Source organism: Anser cygnoides, chromosome 2 (genome assembly GCF_040182565.1).
Source record: "Anser cygnoides isolate HZ-2024a breed goose chromosome 2, Taihu_goose_T2T_genome, whole genome shotgun sequence".
Taxonomy (NCBI): Eukaryota; Metazoa; Chordata; class Aves; order Anseriformes; family Anatidae; genus Anser; species Anser cygnoides.
The window spans coordinates 66,095,493-66,113,977 of NC_089874.1; the positions used below are offsets into that span (position 1 = coordinate 66,095,493).

The following is an 18,485-nucleotide window of genomic DNA, read 5'->3' on the forward strand; positions in this document are numbered from 1 at the left end:
GAGTACATGTTTTTGCTTGTAGTGTGCATGTATTGAAGAAAGAGAAGATTTTTCTCACTATTTCTGCCTTGCAAGGGCAATGACTATAAATTCAATATGGGTCAAAATAGCAAAGAAACCAAGCACAGTATGGACCAATACTTGAAAAAGCTACAGCATTTCTCTTTAAAGTACATGTCTGGCAGGAAATGAGGTTTGGCACAAAGTAAAAACCAGCTGCACCAGAGATGATCAAGCTTTATTTTAAGGCTCTTGCGTTAGTATTTTGAAATGTACAAAATGGTACTGCTCTTCTTTATTTTAAAACAAACTTGAAAAATGTTTCACACTCAAGTGGTTGTATAATTTTTGGAAGGGAAGAACTACAGCCTGGCTAAAAGGACCCTATTTGAATGACTTTGGGTTGGTCAGCTCTGGATAGGATGATCAGAGATAACATGCACTATGTGAGTGGAACTTACCAGTTTGTGTAAAAACCATGGAATAAAATAAATGCAGGAGCTCAGGTGCATCATGGACACATGAAGAGGTTATGTGCTTCATTTTTCTGCAGGATTCACTGAATCTACACAGGTTACTTCAATTCCTTCATTCCAATTTACTTCCTCCTCCCCATGAAAATGTCCATCTCTATTTCAGGGGCACCTGCCTCATGCTTTCCTTTTGTATGCTAAGTGCTTTGTGTTCTCCCTCATCTCTTTGAACTCCAGAGGATTCTGTGGTGTGCTTTTTTCTCCAATAGTGTTTCACTGTTCACTGAAATACCATTTATAGTATCTGCTTCATATACAATAATGGGATGGCAGGTACTGCTGAAATAGATGGAATGTAATGACAGCTGTCAACCCTCTTGATTTGTAGACAGGTTGTAGACAAGTGCATCAAATTGAATATACAGACTTCCTTTGTTTAGTTGAACAACAAAAGATGCATTAAAATTAAAGACTTGCATCTCCTTTGGTGGCGCTGGAGGGAGAAATAAACTTCATGAAGTCTGTCTTCTAAAGGTTTTGGGCGTAACTGGATCTAGACTGAGGTCTTCAGTTAATGTCTGATCTTTAATAATACAGCTGTGCTGACAGGGCCTCCAAGGGATCATGAAGTTAGTTAAACTGGCAAAACTGTTTCTGCTGAGGTAGTTTATTCTGCTATACTGATTCAGAGTACAATTTTCTAGTATGGCTTAAGGGAACCTACCTTGGCTGGTAAGATGTACTGATAAAGTCGCATCACTGATGCTCTTCTACTGTAAACATGCATCCTGCGTGAGTGAAAAAAGTCTGGGTGTAACCTGTTGAATGAGCATAGGAAGTGGATGGTGTCTTTTCTTTGAGTAAGGCATATGTTTTGGTTGGAGTCTCAAGAAAAAAATTATCATTTTCCGCAGTTGAAAATGGGGAACACTGCGACTTCACAATTCTGAGGAACATGTTGATAAGGTAAGCAACTAATGAGTAACATGGAGTTTTCTAGTATGCCTAACAGGCTGGAAGGTTATATGTTGGAGGAAAAAAAGATCTAAACTTGTGAGTTCATACTAATCTGATGTTTTTAGTTGTAAACAAATTTTCATCCTCTTTGATACCAATTTGTTTAACCATATACCTAGCTAGTGGTGCCAGTGAATTTTTTTTGGATACCAATCTTCTTCCTGATTTGTTCTTAAAAAAAAAAAAAAGTGATAAACCATATGAACCCAACTTGTCTGTTAGTGCTGACGTGTACTTAGTTGCAGGCATCTTTTTAAATTTTCAGTGTCAGCATTTTCTAAAGCAAGCTTCATTGTGTTAAGCGCTGAGAGCGGTCCAGTAAGTTCCTATAAGTTCCTATATTCACAGCGGTTCAGTAAGTTCATCTGCTCTAACAATTGCTAATTCAGTGCAAAATAATATACTATTTCTGTGACTTAGCTGTCTTGACAGCTCTTATTTAAATGGAAGAATGACAACATTGTGGGGAATGGGGCTTTAATGGCAGAATATAGTTTAAGTCAATCTGCAAAAGGAGCATGGACTAATTTTACACATAGTATTTTGTATTTGTGCACTAAGTTGATAAATTACACTTATTGACAGAACTCATATGCAGGACCTGAAGGATGTCACTAACAACGTACATTATGAGAACTATAGGAGCAGAAAACTGGCAGCTGTTACCTACAACGGTGTTGACAACAACAAAAACAAAGGGCAGCTAACAAAGTAAGTTCTTGTTGAGATTGTATTGCTCTCTAATCCTTCTGCCATTTCTTTAGTTGGTTTCATGGTGGGAATTCTTTATTTCACTTTTTATTCTTCAGTCATTTGCCTCTTTGCTGCATTCTGGTCTGTGAACACTATACTTCTGGCTTACTCATGATTTGGTTTTGTTCTGTTTCATTAAGGTTTACACTAGTCTTAAGTGAATAGGTTAAAAAATGGGGTTTAGTTGGATTCAGTTTTGAAGAGAAACCATACTTTTACTGTTTCTAAGTTTTATTTCATTAGTAAGTACTGGAAAATTTTTGTGCAGTAGTGTTTCTATTTTGGTATATATACTATTTTGGCATTATTGTTTCTTTTTGTATGAATACTCAATAGTCAGCATCAGGGATGTTTTTGAGAGAAAAATAGATTAATATGTATTTAGAAACTTTTGAAAATTCAGACACACTGTAATTATTGAATGGCTGCCATGGCTTCTTCTAGGGTTGCTTATCATGATGGCGGAATTATTGCAAGATCTTCATCTATGTGAGAGGAAAGTTGCAATGCAGGAGTTTTGCTTTTATTTTTGTTGTGGTTTTTGCTCTTTAATGCTCATAAGTCATCTTGACTGCCACTGGCAGCAAGCTGTTTGCCAACATGGTAAAATTATTTGAAGATCTAAAAGCAAGCTTTATTGTATTCTTCATATACAATGCTATTTGAGAATACCATGTTTTTTCATTTAAGACATGCATTTCCGCAGTTCTACATATATCAACAATAATTGGTTATTAAATTATTATGAATTAGTGATGTAATGAGGTCACGTCTCAGACAGAAGTAGTCCTCAAGTATGTTTATAGAACAGTGGTTACTTCTCACTCTCATATTTATTGCCATCACATTATCCCTGATTTACATGTCAAAGCTCCTGAGTACATATAGCAAGTATGTTGGAACTTTTTCTCAAGCTGCACTTCATCCTCACGACAGTACAGTGTTATGGCTGAGAGGGGAGGAGTTTTTAAAACAGAAATTACTAAATGAGATAGTCACTGTGGAGAACAAAATAGCACAGCTAGTAACAGCAGGGAAGAAAGCCCTCCTGAGCACTTGGGTGGAAGATCTTGATCCTAATTCTTTGTTAGATGACAGTGGGTTAATGATAATGCAGAATAGAAAATTCTTCATTGCCTCCAGTATCTATCTAACTTGCTATTGTTATACTTTTTTTAGTGTACTGTTCACTGTATTTTTTACTTTGCTATTTGCTATTACTGTACTGAAAAGTGAAACATTTTATTGCTCTTTTGTGTATCATAGGAATTTGTTTTGATTTTTTAATATAGTGTTTAGTAGCAGTTCTTCTCCATTTCTAAATCTTAGTGGATTTTCTTTAGAAGAACCTTGTTTTTTGTGATAACATTTACTATTTCTTGTGTTTTGTGCCTGTTTGTTAGTCTGTACCTACAAACTTAGTCTGTTACTTATATCCAAGGTACTGTTTGTTGTTTTTCTTCTTTAAAAAAAAAAAGTGATTTTTTTTTTTGATTCCCGTACTACAAACAAAATAAGATGCATTTCTGTATATATACCTGTACCAGAAGGACTTCAAAACTATGTTTGTGTTGTTCCTCTTTCAATCTTTTCAATCTTGTCAATCAGTTGCTGAGGTAATTGCTGAAACTTTTTTTTCACTAGAATTTGTGCTTCAAATGTTTGGAATTACTTTGCTTTCAGAATCATGCTTAGTTTTTTGTCATCTGAGGTCACTGTGCTGTTCCACCTGAATATTTATAGTTAAAAGTGCCTTTTGGAACTGATTTTCTTGCTAAGAAATCTGCTGCACAGAATATTGCAGCGCTGAATCTCTGAGGTGAATAAATAGAGGTGGCACTCTGAGCTATCATTTTTTTTTTCTCAAGAAATAAGTTATCAGTTTGATTCAGCCATCTGAAAGATGGCAAAGTCTATTGCAGACTTAATAGGAATTTTGAATCTTTTGCAGTTTTTCTTCAAACTCAGGGTGACTTAAAAAAAATGATAAATCATGAATGCACGTGCTGGTTGTTAAGCAGCTGATGCTATTCTTGTCTTGCTACTTTATCCATATGTTGAATTATCAGCATTTTTTTAAAGCCAAAAAGCATGTTAAAGCTTAATGTGCTTTCATGGTTTTGAATTTAGTATAGGTGAAGCAGCATAGAGAAAATTTTCCTGATAACCATGTGTGTCTTCCTAGAAATGAATTGAAAGGGGGAAGAATGAATGTTAACGCTTTATCTGTGCATCCCCTGAGGAATCTTTATGTTTGGCTGCTTCCTTTTTTGAAAGAAGTGTCTGTGTCTCAAAATGGAGCAATATCTGACTCGTCCTCTGGAAATCTGATTCTTTAATGGGAGATGTGTCCAGTGTCTCTATCTGAGAATAGAGACATGCTCTGATGCTCTCTGGTGGTATTACAAGCATCCTGTTAAACACAGATACAATCTCTGGCTCTGGAAACTCCTAAGCTGCTGTTCCTTTTGTAAACTGGAAGAGTATATATAAGCAGAGATTGTACAAGCTCTGGTTATTGCACTTCTCCAAAAGCTATCGGAGACCAGAAAGACCTTTTTAACTTTTAATGCAGCTATATTTTTCTGATCTTAGCAGATCTTTATTTTTCAGGCAACTGTTGACTTATTTCTTTGAACAAAAGTGCAAATGTGAAAATCAGTACGAGTCCATGTTATGAGATTTAATAATACTGTGCAGATGAACTGAAGCAATTTCTTCTGTCCAGATGATAATTTTCTTTGATTTTTCCTTCCTTTGCTTTGGTAAAACTGTAATAGACTTTTCTACGAGTAACACACTGACCTAAGAGCCATCCAAAGCATGCACCATGATTATGTAGCCTTTTTGTGTTTTAGGTTTAGTGTCTGATTTCTTCAAATTGTCAAGATCATTCCATCTCTTAAATAATATATAAATAATCATCAAGGGTAATCTTCAGGTATATCAATAACTTCTCTTTGCACTGTGCAGTAACTATAATTTCACATGTGCACTATGTGGCACATGCTAAAATTTGCATTTACTCTGAAATATAAAATTCTTAATTTGCAATATGAAGTTGATATTTTCAATGAGTTTCAACAGAAAACCTTATTTCATTGAAAGTCATGTTGTATACTGTAAAGATCAGCCTTATTTATCTAGGGATTTGTTCAATAAACTGGCACACTGGGTCACAAAATACACAATGCATAAATCCTTCTAACTGCCTAGTTTAAACTACTTCTAACTCCTTTTGACCATATTCTTACTGTTTTCTTACCAAAAAGTCAAGATTCTCTGCTTCCTTTTCACCAGAGAGAAGGAAATTCAGTGAAATAGTTCTAGAGTATTAAACCCATCTTACTTGTTGTGAGATTTAATATGAGAATCTTGTTTTCAGACTATTTTTTCTCCTCTTACGGTGTATGTGAAATGCTAACCCAACACAAGCTCAGGGTAAAGCATCAAGCTCAGGGGAAATAACTGCAGTGAAGCCTCCTCCAGAGCTGAGCACAGCCTCCGGTGAGACCTCTGCTGGCCATTGATGTGAAGTGCTCTTTTTGCAGCACAGGAACATTATTAATTTCATTAATACAAGGACATCATTGATAATGTCCTTTACTAGGAGATAATTTTTAATGAGTAGATAAGCTTCGATATGGCTTTGGTTTCATAAAACTTGTTTATAGGAAGTGGTTGTTTGTGTCACTAAAATATTTAAAATCGCTTTAAGAGCTTGCATACTCTAGGTAAACTATTGCTGAAAATACCTGCACATCAAATCTGCATTAATATCTACACGGTGTAGTGATTTACTAACTGAACTTTAAATATAATAAGCTTTAACTAACAGTCTTTCCTGTTACTGTGAAAAGCTTGCTTTTTGGGGGAGCAGATAATTAGCTTTAGGAATCTATTAATAATGAATTTACTTTTTTAATTACTGCTTTTTGGTTTTGTGGTTTTATTTAAGCATGCTAAGCTAAGCCTCTGTATTTTTTGTTTTTTAGATTTGACACAGTTGAAGGCATGTAAGTGGTCATTTAAATTTTTCCAAAAAACTTAGACAAAAATTATTTAAACACAAAAAGGGTTTTACTGTTTAATGTTTCAAATTTAAAACAGTTTTCTGTTATCCAGCTCTTGGCATTGTTTTTTTCCCTAGCTGTTTTTTGTTGTTGTTGTTTTCCTTATAAAGCAGTGATAACGTAAATTTTAAGAACTTACAAATAATTTCAGGGACAAATATCTCTGTAAAAACCCTTCCTCTTTAGGAACGTTTTGGCTAAGCTTCAAGACAAATATGGTCAAATTTCAGCAATGAGTAGAAAAGGCTGTTTCAGTGCATAAATGGTGAAATTTACTCAGTTTTTATCTCAAGCTCCATCATGTTTATATAGATGCTTATGAAAATTCCACTAATTCTTTGTACTTATCTGTAAATTTACAAGTTTTCATTGGATTGGGAAATCAGTTACTTCAGCCTTCCCTGACCATGGGTTTATCTTACTACTGGCTTGCAGAGGTTCCACTTTGCACATATGCAGAATAACTTTTTAACTTTTGCAGATCTTAGAGGGCTGCTTTAACATACATCCTGTTAAATCAGTTAAATGTTTTACATATTTATTTAGTGTTTTGTCTTTAGCTCTTTTTTGTTTAAGCCCCTTGTATTATTTTATCCTGAAATAAAGGATAATGTGCACTTACCCATGTCACATACTTATGACCCAATAAAACTAGCTGTGACCTCTGTTGTAAAGATCTCAGCTGTAAATGTTCACGTGTTAGTTTATCAAATGTTCTATGCAGACTGTTTTTTGCCACTTTCTCAAATTCTCTAATAAGCTTGCCTGACATCTGTATTAGACAATTAGGCTGTCAACAGAAGGACAGTACTACTTCCCTTTCAAGTCTGTAGAAACTGCAGCAATGATCTGTTAGTATTCAGATCTATGTCTCGGTTAATTTTTGGAGAGCAGGCATATTTGAGAACTTTACACCTCTAAAAGGTAACAATAAAATAATTTTATTAGGACAGATGGTTAGCTTACACAAATACCGCTACTCACCTCCTCTTTCATTCTCTTCTTACGCAAGATGTTTTTTTGTGTATTATTATATGTGACCCATGTTTAACCAAATTTTTTTCCTTGACAAAAGTTCCTAGCAGTTGGCCTTTTGAATGGCTAGAGTAACCATTAAACTGAGAATCAGTTTCAGTTCCATATGTAATACAGAATTTTATTCACCAGTCCAAACTTGGCAACTATTAGTTCAGATTCAATCAGATTTTTTGTGGAAATGCCATTTTCTTTCTCCTTACCACTCCCTATTGTCACCTTTAAAGCACGTTTTAAAATGCTGGTATTTGAAAAACTGTTCACGTGGCCTTAACTTTATGGGACCCTGCTTACTTTCACTGTATGTCTAGTTGTCAAAAGTGAGCAAGCAATAAGGATGAACTGAGCCATTAACAGTCAAAACAGATCTTAAAAAACAGATCTTAACCATGTCTGATATGTAAGCTCATTCCTTTAAGAATGAGTGGTAAATTCCGAATCAAAATGGATGTTGCTAATTTTATTTCAGTCATTGCTGGAAGTTCCTTGATTAGTTTGCCTTCTACAGTGCTTTTTCTGCATGAATTGAAGCAGAACAGTTTGGGGTTTTTATGTTTGTTTTAAGCACTGAAAGTGAAAATAGTATTTCTGGTAGGGCTTAAACTTGCCATCTCTAATTTATAATTTGCTTGCCTGAGTAAATTATGCATACATTACAGCAGATAGCCTCTGTTGTTGATTGTAACTGTTCCCTATATATTCAGTTCTTCTCCATTTTTATCAATAATACAACTAAAACTGATATTTTCCACAGCCATGCATACTCAAAACTGAAAAATAGAGGCCAGTGATTTGTTGGGGTTGCTTTTGTTGAACAGCATGAAATTCTTACGATAAGGCTGTATATAGCAATCATCCTTGGATCAAAATCATCCTGTTTATTGAGTATTTATTGTGAAATTTGCTGTTCAGAGCTTGCACCATGTTAGTGTGGGTCACAAGCTTATACAGCTTTAAAAATTCTGTAGAATTCCAAAAAGTAGCAACCACTAAATAAATATATATACACATATATATATAACTATATTATTTTTATACATCAATTTAATGAATAATTTTCTAAAGGAAAGTCTTCCAGCTCACATTTGTATGAATGTTCAGTTGCCCAAAACTTTTTTGCTACGTTATCTCTTTGGAAGTATGACCACCTCATTCAACACAGTTGCAATGCTAACTTTATGCTTATGATCACTCTGAACAGTGACAATTTAAAGGAAAAATGGGACTTCTGTGTGAAACACTGTTAAAAATTTTTATTAATCTGTTCTACATAAAGGTTCTATCTATTAATTTTTATATATATTTGAACTGCAAAGAACAAGATGCCTGAAGATCACTTGGAAGATACTCATTTTTTTTTATTACTTGTAACTTTGATTTATTCCCTACCCATGACCAGGTTCTACCAAAGATAAAAAGTCAAGAGCTTCTTTAACCTTAATGTAAGATAAATCAAAAGGGGGGGGGGGGGGGGAGGGAGATACTGTATGAAATTTCCTTTTTGTAGGAAGTTTAACTTAACAGTTAATAAAATAATGCAAAATGAATTTAAGCTGTGTTATTTATCATAATGCTTCAGCATTTTTATCTTTTTTTAGGCAGATACCCAAATGTAACAGAAAGAAAAAAGGTTTTTATTAGCTAACTACTTCTTCTGGATTTGTGGCAGGAGCCCGTTGGCACAGATGGAAGAGGAAAGGAGAGAGCATGTAGCCAAAATGAAAAAAATGGAAATGGAGATGGAACAGGTGTTTGAGATGAAAGTCAAAGAAAAAGTTCAGAAACTGAAGGACTCTGAAGCTGAGGTAATGAAAATGTCTTAAATATGCTTGAAAGTGAACAAATACAAAGATGGCTCTTCTCTCCAAGACTTTCCAACATTTTATGTTTAAAGAAAACTCAGTTATTTTTCCCAGCTTCTTCTCTTTGCTGAAATGGTATAAGCACAAACTTCAAATGCAACTTTAATGTTCATATATAATGTTCATATACATTCTTGTTTTATTTTCACAATCACAGTATTTTAAAATACTCCTTAATTTTCTTACCCTCTCTTTCCCCTCTTCTTTGGAATATTTTATACCTGTTTTCTTACATTTGCTTAAAAAAGTTCTTCAGACTTTCATGTTTTACATCAGCTAATTTAGTAATAATAAATTGCTTGCATACTGAAAAGGCATTTGAGGAACTTCTGATACGGTGTCTAAGGGATCATCTAAATAAGAGTTACTGGATGAAGAAAGAGGCAGGCATATCTTGGCACTGTTTTTGTGTCATTTGAACATACATAAATTTTATAGATATTTAACTCTAATTTGTCTCATCCAGGTGAATGGATTTTATTCACAGTGAAATTGTTTTTATGGGTTTCAAGCAGCCCTTGAAGTGTGCTCTTTTTTAGAGACTGGTATAAAATTATATTAAACTAGAAAATGGATTTTAAGTTTTGAGGAAGCAGCTTCTCTCGAGAAGCTTAATAGAAGAGTTTAAAATAGTCAGTGTTCATAAAGATACAGTTTGGCTCCAAATTTGAGGGAAAGTGAGGAAATTTGGCAGGGTAGTTGAAATGCTTGCCAGTCTAGGCATTGTAAGGAGCCATTGTATACTGAATCAGGTTGATGGCTTGCATTATTTTTTTCCTCTATTTTTTTTGTTCATCAAAAGAAGTCAATAGGTAAACAAAGGATAACAATACTAAGGTAGACCAGTCAGAAATTTGAGAGTTTTAAAGTTATGTGTTTTGTTTGGATCACAGTGTTTATTTAGGCACTGATGAACTTTTGCTTCCTTAATTTCTGTCTCAGATATTTTGAACCCATTTATAATTCTGGCTTCCACAATGTGCTGTGACAATAACTCCGTAGATAAATTGTTATATGAAAAACAGGACAAAAAAAGGTCTTTTTTCATGTACTATCTCCTGACTTTTTTCACTGATAGCATCTTGCTGAATTGAATGAACAAGTAAAAACTGATAAGTTCTTTTTTCCCCCTTTCTTCATACGTGACTTCATAAACTCCATTGTATATCTTTATAAGTAGGCAGTAGACCATGCTGAGTTTGGAGTATATAAAAGGCTTGTTAGGCATTGGAATGGGCTGCCCAGGGAAGTGGTTGAGTCACCATCCCTGGAGGTCTTTAAAAGATGTTTAGATGTTGAGCATAGTGCTATGGTTTAGTGAAGGACTTGTTAGGTCAGAGGTGGGTCTAGGTGATCTTGGAGGTCTCTTCCAACCTAGACGATTCTGTGATTCTGTGGAAAAAAAAAAAGTAAAATCTGTTTTGAAGGGTTTGCATAAGATAAGGACTTGCAAGAGAGAAGAGGGAGTTTTAATGAACTCATTTAGAAAAACTTGTTGCAGCACATGAATGGAATTACTTTTCCTCACAGTGTCTCCATTCTCGCATCCAGGGCATTTGATTGCCAGTCCCATCACCAGAAGCTTGCAGAAGAGACTTCTTATGCAATACTGGCAGTGTAGACAATTCACTGCAGTAATACTACTACTAATTCATTTAATTAATGAGTAAATTAATCCATTTAATAATGTTTTTCCAAACAGATCCTTAATGTAGTTAACACTATAGGATGAAATCAGTGGTTTTTTTCTCCACACAAAGTCAAAGCTGCTACGTTATGTATTACTGATATTAAAATATTTCATAATTTGCTTAAGGTTTGCATCGAATACCAACATTTCCTTGAGTTTCCTGTTGCTTGCCACATGTAACTGCCTACAACTCCGGTTTGTGACTCAGGCGGCATTTGGGGAGTTTTCTGTAAGCTCTACAATGTGTTTATGGGATTTAATACACTTTTATGTGTTTAATTATAACCATAACCTTAGAACTTTTGGTTTAAGAGTTACTTTCTCTGAAGAGAAACTAATACTATTTCACTTTAGTATAGTTGCTGATGTTTGTTGCTGCAGTGCTCTGTGTCCTTGCTGAGTCTGTTCATGACTTTTTCTATAGCTGCAGCGACGCCATGAGCAAATGAAAAAGAATTTGGAGGCACAACACAAAGAATTAGAGGAAAAGCGTCGCCAGTTTGAGGATGAGAAAGCAAACTGGGAAGCTCAGCAACGTATTTTGGAACAACAGAATTCCTCCAGGTAAATTGATTGTTAATCTGCAGTTCATAGTAAATGTTCTGTAGTTTAGTGTTAAAAGGAAATTTCCATAGTAATAATGGTCAGTGGTGTTTGACCACTATGGAAATTCACTTAAAATCCAAGAAAAAAATTAAACTGCAGTTAGTTACAGATGAACACCTCTCAAAAGTACTGGGATTATTATTAGCTTTGAAAGCAAGTTTTAATCTGGAAAAATGCTATATTCATACATAGCCAGATCTATCTAAAAAAAAATGTTGTATTTGAAAGGTAGATTGTATCAGACTTCTGAAGGGTGGAGGGTTAAAGCTTCAAGAATTAAACTGATTAAGTCTCCTAGTCCACAGATGGGGTAACGCGATAAATGCACTGCTTGACTTCATGTACAAGTACTGTGAATATAATACATTTTCATACAGTGTATTGCAACCTGTAAGACTTGAGAAAATGCTTATTTAAAAAAAAAAATCATATAAAAAGTGATTTTAATAACATGTATTCAATGCTTGACAATGTTTGTTTTATGTTTTTTTTGTTTGTTTGTTTTAATATCATTGTAGAACCTTGGAAAAGAACAAGAAGAAAGGGAAGATATTTTAAATGCATCATTTTGACCACCAGTTATGTATTAGTTGCCAATATGCCAGCCTGGACATCAGTGTTTGTTGGATCCGTTTGACCAATTTTGCACCAGTTGTATCCATAGTAATGGATTTAACAGCATGACAAATTTTTGTTAATTTTGATGGAGAATGAGATGCCTTGAATCGTCTAGGGTGTTGTGTACTTGGAAAAATAACAGCTCTAAGTACCTTTTTTCCTTTTTTTTAAACAGATGTCGTTTTAATGCAAAAGAAAACATTTTACTGTTGTACAATCATGTTCTGGTGGTTTGACGGTTTACAGGATATTAAAAAATGCAAGGACTCAAGACGGTTTTTAGTGAGGACAAATTGCCATAATATGATGCAAACGATGCTTCTTTATTATTATAATACAAGAATTCCATTCAGTGCAGCTTATACAATAATGTAATTTAGTCTAACACAGTTGACCCTATTTTTGACACTTCCATTGTTTAAAAGTACACATGGAAAAACAAAAGTCATAGGCTTAAAGTGCACCTAAGCTTTTTATAACAACCCTTTTATGTTTTGGATTCTTTAAATATATGCTATTCTCATTTAGTAACTTCTTTAGCCTGAAGGATCTCATTACTGCTTCATTTTTGTAATAACGTTTAATTTAGATATTTTTCCATATATTGGCCCTCCTAAATAGAATATAGCTTCTTTCATATGGTAGGAACCAGTGAGTAAAACTTTCCTTTAACTCCCTTTTTACATTTTATGGTAAGTAGCAGGAAAATGCATTTATAGGTCATTTCTAGGCAAATTGTGGAGTTAACTACCAACCTGTTTCTACCTGTGTGCAGTCTTTCTTTATTTTACTAGAAATGGGAATATGGCCTCAAGAAAAAGTCACCATTTCGCATTTAGCTGTATTCATATACTGCATTTCTGTATTTTTTTTGTTTGTATTGTAAAAAGTCACATAATAAACAATGTTGTGATGTAACATGGTGCTGTGTCAGAAATTTTAAAGGAGTTGTGTGGCCAAGCACTTACTTGGGAAGTGCTTAAGTTTTCTCTTTCCCACTGGACTTGATTGACCTGTCTTTGAATTGCCTGAGGAATTAGCCTAAGGTACAGAAAATGCCTGTGTGGTGTTGAATTTAGTAAATCTTGTTTGAGTGCGTAGCTGAGGGGCCAACTGTGCCCTGCATTGGCAAAACAAGAATCTAGCTTGTCCAGAAGAGGGCACCAGCTGTCCACACACTCCTGCTGTGTGTCAGACCTGCTCCAGGCCCAGGAATACTGCCTTTTGCATTGTCTTTTATGCCCTCTAGAAGCTTTTGTGTTATAATGCAGCTAGATGCACATATGTGCAGCCTCTTCAGGAACTTCTGTTAAGCTCATTGGCAAGCACTTGTTTTCTATCCTTTTATTTTGTTTTCAAAGTGAATTGAGACAGTTTTAGTAGTAGTAGTAGTCAGGAACTTGGTATTTAAAGAACAGAAAGAACAGTTGTAACTTAAACTGTTGCGGACTCCTTATATCTTTTGTTTGCCCGTGAAACAATGAAGAACAACTTTTTTTTTTGCAGATGCCACTTGTATTACTCCTGCTACCATGCTTTCTTTTACATGAATTATACTTACTGGAAATGTCATTTATTCATACAGCTTCCCAATGAAGAGCTTTTCAGTAGTCTGTATAAAGGACTCCTTTTAAATACACTGCCTGTCTCTTTTCACAGGAGACACTGATCACCAATAAGTGGACATAGATTTCCCTCTCAAAGAAACAGAATTGCAAAATAATTGCAAAATCTGTCATCTTTTAATATATCACAGCTCCTGTGTCTGCCCTGCCTGCCCTCTCAGGTTTCAGTGGAATTCATGAAACTGAACGATGTAAAGAACAGGCAAAAGTTACTTCGTGGAAAAGAAGCTGCAGTTCCGAATTGCTTTTAGGATTGGTCAAAGCTCTGGATTTGCTTCCTATGGAAATGGTTGTGCTTTAGCATTCCCGTTTGTTCTGATATAAGGATTTAATTTATCAGCAAATCATTTTAATTGTACTTGTTCTCTTTCTGTCCCCACCTTAAACCCAGCCTCACCCAACCCCCCACATTTGGGGTAATCAGAAATGAGGTTATGCTCTGGTTAGGCGTCTTCTATGAGGACATAAAATATTCTATAGCATAGCTATTGTATTTGAATGAAAATTTAGAGCATATGGAAATCGTGTTCTGAGTTGGTTTTGGAAATAGAACATTGTCTGTTTGGTGGAAGATGTGTGTCCCTTCTGAACTTGTTTCTTAAATGCTTGGATTTTTATGGTAAGTTTGGGCTTCACCAAAAGAGTATGAGTTTGCCAAAGTTAGAGTTTTTTCAGAGTTTCCACACTCTCGTAATAAATGGAAATAAATAAAATCAGCTTGAAAGAGTAACTGTGTAGCCAATAAAAAAATGTTTAAGCTGAAGAAGTATTATGACACAGCCCACTTTTCTCCCACTGAATATATAATAATATAAACATTTTATTTCTGTAAACTAAAAACTCGTTTTACTTAATAGCAACTTAAGTTTACTTATTTGTGTCGCAACTCAAAGTACCTGCAGCAGAGGCTTTGTGGGCTGATGTATAGTAGTTGGTCAGAAACCTGTTGCATCCAGGTGACTTTTTCTCTTGCCTCCCGTAATGTGCTGTTAAACTTTACACACTGAACTAAGCGCAGTAAGGGGTATGAAAGAGCAGCTCTGTACATCACCTGGGTGTTTCTACAACAGTAATTGTTACAGAATAATATAGTCTTCTGGCATGCATGAGGCTAGATAGTTTGCTACTCTTTTAGAACATCTCAGTGCAGTGTCGATTGTGTTCTGTTAAGGTAGTGAGGAAGGGAAAATAATCACAGGGCCTGTCACATGGCGCTGCAAACAGACCTGCTGAAAGTGGTGCTACACCAGACCATACATTTATAATGTGGGTGCTATATATTTACTTTCATACAGGGGATAGATCTGAAGGTGTGTGTGTGTGTGTGTTATGAAAAAGCAAATAAAGACCGCAAACCTGGGGCTTACTTCTGATGTGATTTCCATATTGGGTTGCTTATCTGGCTGCCCACGATTCCGCTTCAGCATCGTAAGTATCTGGGAGCTAATGTTCCTGCTTCCAGCATGAAATACTGATGTCCAGTTTAGATGGAGTGTCCTGGTTTCGACTGGAATAGAGTTGTCTTCCCGTAGGTGGTATGATGCTGCGTCCTGGATTTAGGATGAGAACAATGCTGTCCACACTGGTCTTGCAGTTGCTGCAGAGCAATGCTTGCACAGAGCAAGGAGTTTCAGCTTCAGGAGGAGGCTGGGAGTGCACCAGGAGCTGGGAGGGAACGCAGCCAGGACAGCTGGCACGCACTGCCCACAGGGTTGTCCCACACCATACAGCAGTGGTGTGCTCAGCAATAAAACTGGGGGGACTGCCACTGCTCAGGGAATGGCAGGACATCACTTGGTGGTGAGCAGCTGCACTGCGCATCACTTGCTTTGTATATTCTTTTATTATTTTCCCTTCTATTTCTGTCCTACTAAATTGTTTTTATCTCAACCCATGAGTTTTACTTTTTTCCCCCCTGATTCTCTTCCCCCACCCCACTGTGGGTTGGGGAGGAGGGGAGTAGGCAAATGGCTGTGTGGTGCCCAGCTGCCTGCCAGGTTAAACCACAACATGGAATGGTGTTGAGGGTTTCACTTTTCACAGCAGCTTTCCTATCTGGTAGTCATTGACCAGCTGGTGCCCTTTCTGATCCCTCAAAAGGCCACATGCTGTACCTCTTGAGTTCAGGTGACCTCGTATCACCTGAGTACTCCTTGTGGGCATGCTGCTCAAGCAATACCAAAAACACTCCTCAATTTGACATCCTAGGGAGAGAGGTAATCTTCATAATATCCAGAAAAAGCATAACAAAGAGGTCCTTGTTTGAGAAGAGGGTTGGTTTGGTTTTGTTGATTCAAGAAACAACTCAGTCTGGCTTAAATACAAACAGCTTAAAACAATGTTTTTAATGGTTTCAATACAAATAAATCAATATGGGAATCAGGGACTGGGTGGGAGATTACCAGTTTATGCTTTGGAAGTAAGCAAAAGGGGTAGCCAAATCAGGTGTAGCTGTAACTGTGGAGCCAACCAGTATATTAAGGGTCCATCTTAGCTCACACAGTTTGTCCTTGGGTAGTGAGGGCAGGCTGTGTTATATGCCCAAGCTAAGGACATGCTTTTCCTTGAGGGCTAGTTTTTGCATGCAATTCTTAAGTTTCTTGCCAGCTTAATCTTAATGTGTTCAAGCCTCTCTTAATACAGTTTACATTACTCCATTGCCAACATCTCAGTTTCCTGAGCTTGTGCTGTCTAAGGTTCATGAAAGGCAATTACTCCTTTCTCCACAATCCAATTGTGCTTCATCCCATATCCTGTCGAGTAGCTTGTTCTGCTGGGTGGCTGGTAGGTTTGGTGGCCGGCCAGCATGCCAGCCTGCTGCTGGAACCGGGACCTGCTGTCGCTCCTCCTGAAATGAGCTATTCACATACCATCAGGAACTGAGCACTTCTGAAATTCTGCATTGCCTTGTCATTTTTCCCACCTCTGTCACATGGTTATTTCTCCAAGGGAATACTCAGCTGGTACTCTTGGATGCTTCCCATGGCTTTTATCCAGTCCCAAATGTTCCTCTTCAGAAATGTGCACTGTCTCCTGGTTAAAAACAGGAGAGGTAATCTTCAGAGGGTGCGAATGGGATTCCTCACCCACCTGGTGATTGTGGAGCAGCATGTTGTTCCACCGTTACATTGTGCTGCTACAGGTTCTCCTAATTTTGGCCATGGCCAGCAGTGGGGAAGCACAGCACACACAAGGTCTTTTTTTCCCTTCCTGTGGTCTCCAGGTTGTGTAACTCCAGCTGTGAGATTTGGGAGCCCAAACAATTCATCAGGATCTGCCTTGGGGACGCCCAGGCGGCAGGAGGGGACCAGGGTCTGCAAAGCAGGCTGGACGGCCAGCCAGAGATGCTGCCAAGGCACCTGCAGCTCTGCCCCGATGAGCAGCTTTGTTTAATGCAAGTGCTAATAATCTCCTCTGTGTGCTGCGCTCTTCTAATGAGTTTTTAAAAGCAAATGACTGAGGGAACTGGGTTTCCAAGCGATATAATGAGAAGAAATTGCTGGCAGACGTAGGGAAATAAGTAGAAATCTTCATCCATTTGCCTTGTGTTTGGGAGTGCAGCTCAAGTTCTCTCATCTTTCTGTAAAGTATCACCTCGATGCTGGCATCCAGAGAGGTCTCTGAGGTGGCCACAATGCTTGTTTTGTGCAGCTACAGCAGTTTTCTAATGAAGGCGATCATCTTGCAGCTTGCCCTGAGATAGATAGACTGCGTAAATCAAGATAAAACTTGTGGTTTTGATTTATTAAGAGAATATTATTCATCTGCCTTCTCCAATTCCCTCCTAGTCTGCTAGCAATAATCTCATGGAAGCCCAAGGAATGGAAAAAGCAGCTGTGTAGCAATGTCAGAGGCAGATTTTATGTTTTTTAAAGATTATTGATAGCCAAGAGGAACCTGTTTTCTACTGCCAAGAGTTTCTCATGAAGATATTAAAAGTTTGTTCCTTCAATTTGGAAGCCACTGGATCACTTCTTCCTAAAGTGAAACATCCCCATGTTCTCGTGAGGTGAGCACAGATAAGCCACGGCAAGTACTTCTCAGGAGAGAAGTGGCACCCAATGATGTCTCATCCAGTGCCATGGCTTCAGCTCTTACACAGCCTGTCCCACACTAGTCACAATGATGCTGTGTTTTGTGGACTGTGTGCTTGTCTTGCAAGGGCAGCGTCATTTGCAGGATGGCCACTGCCTTTTGGAGCAAGGACTGCTCTGCTCCAGCCCTTCCCTTGCCCCCAGCTTTGCCCTGGTTTCAACCACTATGTGCCTGTCTGAAGCTGTCCTGATTTCCAGCAGCACAGCGGTAAATGAAGTTCTGAAGTCTCCACTGATCTGAATTTTGCTTATGCTGGAAAAAGTGGTGTTAAAATCTGGAGACAATTTGGTACCACCATCCTCGTTCCGGCCAAAGCAGCCCTGCCCTTTGGGCATCAGCAAAGGTAAACCAGAGCCATGGCAGGGTGCAGGCACTGATTTCTCACTAAGAGAAAGCCTGTGCTTTACATTGCAAGCCTGAAAACTGCCGACAGCCTTCAGGCTTCCACCTGGCTAGCAAAGACCATTGAGAACTTGGACGAGTCACCTAAATCATTATTTTCTTTAGTTTTCCATATGAAAAAGAGAACAGATACTCTGTTCTCCATGCAAAAGCAAAAATGTCACCTTTCTCACAGGAGATGAGGGCAGGGGCATCAGTATTAGTGAAATGGAAGCAGGTTTGGCCACAATCACCTG

At 37.2% G+C, this 18,485-nt stretch overlaps 1 protein-coding gene across 4 annotated transcripts in view; it reads left to right on the forward strand.

Moving 5' to 3' along the window:
* The window catches only part of SEPTIN7 (septin 7), a 65,768-nt gene extending 52,723 nt beyond the window's left edge, over window positions 1–13,045 (forward strand). For 3 of the 4 annotated variants that reach the window (XM_066992279.1, XM_066992280.1, XM_066992278.1), the window contains 6 exons: window positions 1,388–1,439; window positions 2,076–2,201; window positions 6,239–6,259; window positions 9,021–9,156; window positions 11,328–11,467; window positions 12,028–13,045. In XM_066992279.1, the coding sequence (XP_066848380.1) occupies window positions 1,388–1,439; window positions 2,076–2,201; window positions 6,239–6,259; window positions 9,021–9,156; window positions 11,328–11,467; window positions 12,028–12,067 (515 nt within the window). In that variant the 3' untranslated portion in view covers window positions 12,068–13,045. The remainder of the gene's footprint in view (window positions 1–1,387; window positions 1,440–2,075; window positions 2,202–6,238; window positions 6,260–9,020; window positions 9,157–11,327; window positions 11,468–12,027) is intronic. The other variant, XM_066992281.1, reaches the window with a different exon arrangement.
* The last annotated feature ends 5,440 nt before the right edge of the window (window positions 13,046–18,485 follow it).